At 53.8% G+C, this 9,653-nt stretch overlaps 1 protein-coding gene across 1 annotated transcript; it reads right to left on the bottom strand.

The window, feature by feature from the left end:
* Nucleotides 1-522: 522 nt before the first annotated feature.
* Nucleotides 523-5,450, bottom strand: LOC104660449. The gene is given in 6 exon segments (XM_030916103.1): nt 523-614; nt 2,123-2,124; nt 4,944-4,989; nt 4,992-5,241; nt 5,243-5,416; nt 5,418-5,450. Coding segments are annotated over 6 exon segments (597 nt in total).
* Between the last annotated feature and the right edge of the window lie 4,203 nt (nt 5,451-9,653).

A 9,653-nucleotide genomic window follows, 5' to 3' on the forward strand; every position in this document is an offset into this window, starting at 1 on the left:
CCTGCTCGTCAGTCCGCGCGTGGCCATGGGGGCTGCCACTCTCTGGAATGTGCTGATGGGGTCTCCAGAGCAGCCCACCTGCGGCTGAGCAACTCTGCAAGACCCTGCAGCCACCCCCCTCCAGACACGCGCCTTCTGTCAACCTGGTCTCCACACTTGTCTCGTCTCCCTGCTGACCATTCCCCTCAGATGCCCTGGTCTCACCACCACTTTCTCAACGAACCCACTGCAGAACTCCACAGTCGTGGAAGCTGGAGGTGGACCCGACGTGAAGGCCCCCATTTGCCCATCTGGGCACATCAGCAGGTCCAGGGGAAGGTGTGGGGCACCCAGGCAAGGGCCCCTCGGACTGACCTGTCGGGCTGGGACCTCCAGGCCCTCTGCCATAGTCATGCTGGTCTACTTGGAAAGATCTAGGAAAAACTCAGCTGTCAACCTACTATGACCAAAATGGCGACCAAACATGCTAACTCCTCCGTGCCCAGGAGGGTAAGAGGCCCTCACACGTGCAGCCAGGGAGAATTAAATTACTGTGGCATGATTTCCAGAAGACAATTCTAAGGAAAAATTCAGAGGCTTGAACATGACCAAACTGTCCAACTTCAGGAAAGAATCTGAAATGCAAACTAAAATATATTTCACATTGTTTTTATTTAAAAATTATTTCCAAATCTCGAGAACCTGTGAGGGAATAAAAACACCAAAATGTATTTTAAAAGATACTTACCACCGTAAGATTCATAATAGTGAAAAACTGACCATAATTAGATGATCCCTTTATTTAGGGAATTGTTGAATAAGTAATCCATCCATAACAAGAACTCACAAACCCATTTTAAACAATCATGGAGGGAGGATTTTAGTGACATGAGGGTAAAAAAAAACCTATCCTGTTAAGAAAAAGAAAGTAAAAAGCATGATCCAAATGCATTTGCATCACAAGCTCAACTATGAAAAGAAAAGACCCCACTTACGCTGCGGGAATGTGCAGGAAGGACAGAGATCAAAGGTTAAGGGGCTTCCTGCTTGGATGTGGGGTGGAGGGGAGGGCGCGTCATGAGTGATATTTTCCAGCTTCTTCTACATTGTCTATACTTTCCAAACTTTCTACAAAAAGTATACATTAATTTTATAATCCGCAAAACTAAAATTTGAGAAATGATTAACTAATGTTGCTTTGATTTTAAAACAGTCAATAGCCCTAGTTATAATTTCTTGTGTATGTTTCTATTACAGTATCACCCTACTCATGGTATTTAGTGAGAAGCAAAAACTATGCAGAGCTGCTCCTCTTCACAGCTCCAGTAACCATAAAGAAAAAAGAGCGAAAAGCACCATTCAGAGCTTCCTGCAGATTAGTGATAAAACTGGCCCAGAAGAAACTCAGAATATTTTCTCCTAGGTGATCAAGTCAATAAATGGAGAGCTGAGAATGTTCACTCCGGAGAAAATGCCACAGGCTGCCTTCACTCTCCAGGACCAGGGCCAGGGCCAGGGCCAGACCACCGAATTCACGACTCTGCTGTGAATGCACCACCCAAAGCCACTCACCTGGCTCCCTGCTCCCCGCCTTATCCACTCTCACTCAGAACCAGCCCCCGCCTCACCCCACCCCTCACTCACAACCAGCCCCAGCCTCATCCCACCCCTCACTCAGAACCAGCCCCCGCCTCACCCCACCCCTCACTCAGAACCAGCCCCCGCCTCACCCCACCCCTCACTCACAACCAGCCCCAGCCTCATCCCACCCCTCACTCACAACCAGCCCCAGCCTCACCCCACCCCTCACTCAGAACCAGCCCCCGCCTCACCCCACCCCTCACTCACAACCAGCCCCAGCCTCATCCCACCCCTCACTCACAACCAGCCCCAGCCTCACCCCACCCCTCACTCACAACCAGCCCCAGCCCCATCCCACCCCTCACTCAGAACCAGCCCCAGCCTCACCCCACCCCTCACTCAGAACCAGCCCCCGCCTCACCCCACCCCTCACTCACAACCAGCCCCAGCCCCATCCCACCCCTCACTCAGAACCAGCCCCCGCCTCACCCCACCCCTCACTCAGAACCAGCCCCCGCCTCACCCCACCCCTCACTCAGAACCAGCCCCCGCCTCACCCCACTCCTCACTCAGAACCAGCCCCCGCCTCACCCCACCCCTCACTCAGAACCAGCCCCCGCCTCACCCCACCCCTCACTCAGAACCAGCCCCCGCCTCACACCACCCCTCACTCAGAACCAGCCCCTGCCTCACCCCACCCTTCACTCAGAACCAGCCCCTGCCTTATCCCCCTCCCACTCAGAAGCAGCCCCCGCCTTATCTCCCCCCGCAATCAGAACCAGCCCAAACTTCCCAGCATCATCGCAGAGCCCTGCGAGCTCATTTCCGGGGTGGCTGGGAGGTGGGAGACTCTGCAGTGTCAGATCTTGGGGAGGAGCTCAGAAATGTCCCCCACCGAGGGGGAGGCTGATGACATGGCCGAGGAGCAGATGAGAGCCGGTGGGATGTCCTGTGAAGGGGCAGCAGGTACCAAATCCCTGTGAATGGGAACCAAGCCTCTCCCAAAGCCTCTCCCAAATCCAACTTGGAGCCAGAGCTCCTTGACTTCACCCAGATGGACCAAGTGTGCCGGGGACTAGAAGGAATCCACAGCATGGGGAAGCTGTTGTTGGATCCACTCACCGAGTCAGTGATGCTGGCAGGCGACAATGGCTGGGTGACTGCATCAAAGACGGGCCAGTGAGGGGTAGTCGGCACCCTCCAGTCCTATCCCGGAGGTGCCACCCAGCAGGCACAAACGCCCCGGACCCCAGCAAGGTGAAGGTGCCAGTGCAGAGGGCAGGCCCAGCAGACGTTTCCCACAATGTGGGTGATGCCAGGTCCAAAGTGGGCACTTCCAAGTGCACCCTTTCCTCTCTGCACGGGTACTTCCGATGGCCTCTGTGGCTTTCTTTTCTTTTCCTTTCTTTTCTTTTACTTCCTAGGCATTGCACAGGTAGGTATTTTACATTGTATATCTGATGATGCTAATTTCTTACATGCTGGAGGGTACATATCTACTGGGTTCTGTGCTTTTTCTTTTCCTTTATACAGACTCCAACTCATTTTAGGTGATTTCTTTGCGTGCTTTCTGGTTTGTGATTATGAGTTCAGCTTTGGCTGAAGTGAGTCCGCAGGAAGCCAGAGGCCTTAAGTCACACGTCCACCTCTCAAAGAGGCTTCCCATCGGGCTCTCCCGGGGCCTCGGGCACTGCCCACGCTGTAGTCCCCTCTGAGTCCTGGTTTGACACTAGAACTGCAGGCCTGAAACTTCATGTCTTACGCCCAGGGCTCCTGCAGCGTTTCCACAGGACAACCACAGTTTTCTTACTTACCTTTCTCGTCTCAACTCACTGTTTGTTTTTCTCTTTTCTTTAGGCATTCACTCACTTTATTGCAACTCCAGCAACGTTTGAAAAGTATTTTTCATTGTTCGTCCAGGACCTAGTTGTATTGTAACAGATCAGGACCCGTCAGTGCAGAGGGGAAGCCCTCCACCCCCTCATAGAGAGGCCTTGATTCCTTATCTGTGTCATTGAGAACCTTCCACCCTCCTGTGGAGGAGCCACTTTTTAGATCTAAAATCCACAGATTCAGACTCTGGTTGGAGCTTCTGCGATTAACAAGTCCAGAACAAACTTGGGAGTTGCCCTCTGGGCATTATCCAGAGCTTGGAGACAAAGCACAGGCGTTGAAGTCCCCCTGTGCACAGCCCTCCCAGGCTGGAGTGCGGAAAGCTGTGCAGGGCAGCCAGTCTGCTCTGCCTCCTGTCCTGACACGATCACTGGCATCCTGCACTTTCCTGGTTCTCTAAGGCACAAAAGAGCAGCTGCCTCGGGGTGAAACCTCTGCCCCCAACTTCAGTAAAAGCAGCAAATAGGCCTTTTTCCACTGACAAGGTTTGGCTGGGTCCCCACCCAAATCTCACCTTGAATTGTAATAATCCCCAGGTGTCCAGGGTGGAGCCAGGTGGAGATAACTGAATCGTGGGGGCAGTATCCCCCATACTGTTCTCATGGTAGTGAGTAAGTCTCTTGAGATCTGATGATTTTATAAAGGGGAGCTCCCTACACAACCTCTCTTGCCTGCCGCCATGTCAGATGTGACTCTGCTCCTCATTCACTTTCTGCCATGATTGTGAGGCCTCCCCAGCCCAGTGGAACTGTGAGTCCATTAAACCTCTTTCCTTTATAAACTACCCAGTCTCGGGTAAGTCTTCATTAGCAGTGTGAAAACAGACTGATATACATCCTCCTAAGGTTTAAAAGGCCTGTACCACAGAGCCTTCATCCTCTTTAACCAAACGCTAGCCTTAGCCACACCTGCCTCTGAAAAAAGGACTCCACACTGCTGGGCTCCATCTGCCTGCAGGGGCCCTGATGGGGTGGCTGCTGGAGCAAGGTCACCAGGACAGGCACATGTCAAGTCTTCCTTAAGGCCCAGCCTGGCCCCTTGTCCCTCTGCAGAGGCCAACACATCTTTGGTCAGTGCCTGCTGCACACTTCCTGCTTCTCTGGAACACCCCTCACCTGTAGTTGAAGCCTTGGTCAGCAAGGTCAAGGTCAGGCATGGCATGGCATGGCCTGAGCTTAAGGTCTCATGCCCAGGCCACAGGGGTCCAAGCCTCACCCAAGAGAAACATTGCAGACCTCAAGGTCAAGCGTGCTGTTTGGAATCTAAGCCGAAAGGCCCAAAGCCACACATCCTGCCCAATGAAGCCCTCTCACTGTGTCCTGCCCTCCTCACCCCATCGCCTTCTCTTATTTCTCAAAGTTCCTCACTCCAGGAACTGAGGGTCTTTGAGAGGGCTTAATACTAACAGCACCTCTTCCCCACGCAGGTTCAGAACCAGTTGGACACGAGATAAAGAATAAAAGACACAGAACTCAAATTATTACTTATGCCTAGTGAATGCCAAGGTGAAAGTCTTGGCTTAGTGTGGGGGCCAATAACCTTGTTGATGGAACCCAGAGTAAAAGCCTGCTCCTCAGGGGTGCAGGGCTGGACCAGGGCAGACATCCTAGCACCAGTGCACCCGGCGGGGAAGGAGCTCTCAAAGGCACAGTGTCTCTGCAATCGGACAGCACCCAAGAGAAGCAGGTGCAACGGTGGGTTCAGTGAAGCAGATACCCTTGCAATGTGGGTGGGCCTCATCCAACCCATTGAAGACCTGAGTAGAACACAAAGGTGGAGAGAGAACCCTCTGGAGGGTTCCCTCTGCCTGCCTGCTGGAGCTGGAACACTGACCTTCTCTTGCTGTCAGGCTGGAACTGTGCTGTCGTCGGCGTGTCTGGTTCTTGGGCCTCCAGGCTCTGGCTAGGGCGGCAGCACAGGTTCTTCTGACTTTCCAGCTTGCAGATGACAGGGTGTTGGACCTCCTCAGCCTCCGTAATCATGCGAGCTCGTTCCATTTCTTATAGCAATGCATCTCTAACTCCCTTTCTCTGGAGAACCTTGACTAATACGGGAGAGAGGGAGGAGGGTCTGGGTCTTACAAGGCCCTGGCTCCCAGCAGCATACAGCCCCAGGCAGTGACGGCATAGCTCAAGGCCAGGGGTACTTAGGGAAAATCTCAATTTCTGGAAATCTGAGCGATGAGAGATTTACCTCATTTTCTACCAACAGCTGCACCATGAAATAAACATTTCGTTTCTGCAAACAGGAACTCTGAATTCCGAGGCCACATCCACCCGTCCCTTGGTAGGTTGCTTGTGTGTCTGGCTGGGCGATGACATGGGGATCTCACAAGGCCTCAGAGTCCAGGCTCCCAGCTCTGCTCCTCCTACCCTTCATAGCCCGGGTGCCTGTGCTGGGATTTCAGGGCCTTTCTCCTACCTCTGAGATCCTTTGCCACTTCTCCAAGGAGACGGAAGTCTGGAGTGAAGTGAGGCATGTCTCCATGTATAGATGGAAACTTCTTTCTCCAGTGAAGACTCTGAGATGGCCCAGGAGGAGAGCATCATGACCCTCAAGGAAAAATAGGCAGAATCTGTCTGTGTAGGTCGCAGCCTCGGTCCAGGGACCTGAGAGAGCCTAGTGGCCCCTGGAGGCGTCACCTGGAGGTTTTCACGTAAGTTAATGTGACTGGGTGGGGGCGGGGCCCCTGATCACCACTCAGCACAGGTGACACAGCCAGCGTGGAGGCATCGGCTGCCTCTCTCCACATCCCTTCAGGCCCATGTCACAGCTGCACTGGGGAAACTGAGGCAGCTTGGCAGCCTCCATGATGCTAGTGGAGCTGGAGGAGGCCCAACTCTTTCAGAGAACGCCTTGCAGAGCACAGGGCATGTGTAGCCTCTGGGTGGCACCTAGCTCTTTCCCTGCTCCCCTGGGACCTCCAGTGAGTTCTCTTCCTGCCTTTGGTGCCGTCTCAGTGCTCACAGCTCTCAGTGACAGTGGAGGGGTCCCTATGCCTGTGAAGTGTTGACGGGAGGAGAAAAACGTCTGTGTTTGGCATAGCGTAAAAAATCTCATTTTACAGTAGAAAAATCTATCCCATGACGCAGACACAACAAATATATAAAACCCGCTTCCTGCTGCAGCTCCAAGGAGGACAATCTGGAGCTCTCTCAGGTGACCTTCCAGGAATCCCTTCCTCATCCTTAGAAAAGAATCTTTCCTGTTGCTTCCCCAGTCTCTACACCCAAACACCAGTCTTAGTGGCCCAATAAAGATCTTTCAGTATACCTACATAGCTATTAGCAAAACTTTATTTAAACAAGGTGTTCAGTGGATAATCAGACATCCTCACCTTACGTGCATGAGGACCAGAGTGTACACAGAATGGTGGATTTCCAACCCCTGCAGGACCAAAGCCAAGCGGGGGACAGAGGGTGGCATGAGGCAAGGCAGGTGGCTGTGCCTTGGACTTGGAGGTCAGAGATCTGGATTCGGAGTGGACACACTGGGCGGGGCTGGCTCCCTTTGAGAAATGCGGCTCTGGCCGTTCTTGAGTTTGTATTTTCCTTCACCAACTTTCCCTGAAGCACGGAGACACCGGGCTCACCCTTCCCTGCCTGTGATCACGAGAGACAAGGGGCAGGACAATTGCTAATTGATCATTCTGATCCATTTGTATCGAGTGTGATTACCCCATAGCAGATGCCGTCAGTGCTCTGCCCAGAGCCCCCTGTGAGGGGTTCCAACTCTTCCAGAGAACGCCTTGCAGAGCACAGGACTCTGAGACTCAGCCCCTTCCCCAGCTTCCCTGTGCTTTTGCTGAGAATACCCCACAGCATGCACCTTGGGCCACCAGAGCTACTTTTCCCAGCTGAAGCACCTGCGAGTTCATGTGCCTCCAGGGCAGCTCATGGCCACTGGGTGAGTGACCTGGGGAAACGGGGCAGAAGGTATTTTCAAAAATAACCACAGCAGTATTTTTGATGCCACCTGTTTTGTCAGTAACTTTCTGTACTCCCCACACCAAGGGGTGGAATCCGTGTCCCCTCCCTTTAAGCTTGGGGCAGCCATTGTGACTGTCTCAGTGTAGAACAGGCTGGAAATGACTGTGTGTAATTAGGAAGGCTGGGGCATAAAAGGTCATGTGGCTTCCACTCGCAGCTCTCCTGCAGGAGGCTCAGCATGGGAACCTGGCCGCCATGTTGGGAGGAAGCCCAGGCTGCACGGAGAGTGATGCAGATTCCCCAGTGAAGCTCCAGAGAAGGCCTTGGCTAGCAGCTGGGATCAAACCCCAGACCTGTGAGTGACTGGGTCTCCAGCCATCCTGGCCTCTAGCCTCCACGTCACCCGCACTGAGTGCAACAGAGGTGAGCTGCCCTCTCCACGCTCTGCCCAAACTTCAGGTTCACGAGCAAAACCGAGCTGCCTCTGTTTCCAGTCACTGAGGTCTGGCATGGTTTGTCACGCAGCAATAGAATCGGGGCACAGGGGTGGCAGGCAGCCCAGTACCCCTACGTCCTGTGGATGCCAAGTCGCCTGTGCTAAGATAAGCTGAGAACCTCCCCAACCCAGAGCAGGCTTCCAGTCGCCTCTAGCGAGTTGAAAGTCAGATTTTTGCTTTACCATCCCAGGCCAGACAAAACCAGAGAAAGTGGAGGCGATTTGCTTCTTCCCTACAATGTGGCACTGGTGCCAGAGAGAGCAGCAGTGGCTGAGCGTCCTTGCAGCGTGGGGCCGCCCTGCCCACTATGGGGCACACCGTCCTCTCGGAGCAGCCCTCTGGGATGCAGGGGCTCGGTATTGGTTGCTCAGTGACCCCAGTTAACACTGTGACATTCAACAATTGCATGGTGTGGCAGATGCCACAGCCCTTCCATGGACATTTGCACAGCTCACCCTCACCCACCTAAAGGTATTGTCAGCCTGTGTTGTGTGACAATGGACTCCAAGAGCTTGGGTGATTGGCTCCAGGTCATTACTGGGCTGGGGCCCTGTCCACCTCACTCTCCTGGGCACTTAGAGCTTTGCCATCTGCATCCAGATGCTTCAGCCACATCAGGGTCCTTGTCCCGCCCAGAGCCCTGCTGTCCCACCACTGCCCCTCTAATGTGGAAGCAAGGGGGCCTCACCCACTCAGGATTTTTGCTCTTCTATTGGGTTTCCAAAAGGGTCCCTGGCTCTTCCTGTTTCCTACCATGAGGAGCTTGGGGAAGGTTGGCCAGAGGCTTTCACAAGGGTGGGGAGAGTCCTGCCCACCACATCCTGGTGTCCGGGTCATCCTTCCTCTAGCTCTGATCCCAACATGTGCACCATCTCCCCCAACTACAATTTATCTGAGCATCTCAGTCCTAGGGGCCCCTTACCCCAGCCCCTGTACCCAGTACCAAGAGCTATGCAGGAGGGCCACAGAGGGTCTCCCTGCCCAGGGAAACACCCCCACATGCTGACTCTGGATCACCTCTGCTCTGAGCACAGCCCAGGCCTGGCAGCGCTTACCCCGCAGCGCATTCCAAGTCAAGCCCCCAGTTGTTTGGCAACGTCAGGCTGACGGCAGCTGCACAGCCAGATGTTGACCAGAGCACAAAGTGCACTTTGATGTTTTTTTTTTTTTTAACTAATCTCTGGGGAATTCTAGCTCACCCTGAGTCCTCCCAGAAAAAAAAAAAAAAAAAAAAAAAAAAAAGCTGAAAAGCTGATTTCTGGAGCCTAGATGGGCAGGGCACGAGGGCAGCAGCCGAGGGGCAGGGTGAGAGTGAAGCGGGTGGACACCATGCTTGCAGCAGGGAGGCGCCAGCTGGAGACAGCCAGGGTGTGATGCCAGCAGGCCAGAGGTCTGGGTTAGGCAGGGGGACCTGAGACCTGGGGCCACGCCCACAGTGGGGGCCAGCCAGGGGACAGCGATACAGCAGACAAGACCTGCCCCGGACAACTAAGGTCAGCCCAGATCAGCCCTGACCATGCTTCATAACCACAGGTGCCCCTCCGCCTTCTGCTCACAGCCCTGCAGGGATGAGAAATCCCTGCCCAACACTGGCATCAGAACTGGGGGAGGGATTCAGAAGGCAGAGAACTCCGGGTTACAGACCCTTCTAAGAGCTTCCTCGGGCATCCGCTTCTGTCCTTGGGCTTGTTCAAGATGACCCTGAGGAGGGCTTCGTTAGAAGCCTGACTTTGACAGGGAGGACCGTGTGATGTCTCCTTCAGGGAGATATTAG

The sequence above is a fragment of the Rhinopithecus roxellana genome, chromosome 14, assembly GCF_007565055.1.
Source record: "Rhinopithecus roxellana isolate Shanxi Qingling chromosome 14, ASM756505v1, whole genome shotgun sequence".
NCBI lineage: Eukaryota > Metazoa > Chordata > Mammalia > Primates > Cercopithecidae > Rhinopithecus > Rhinopithecus roxellana.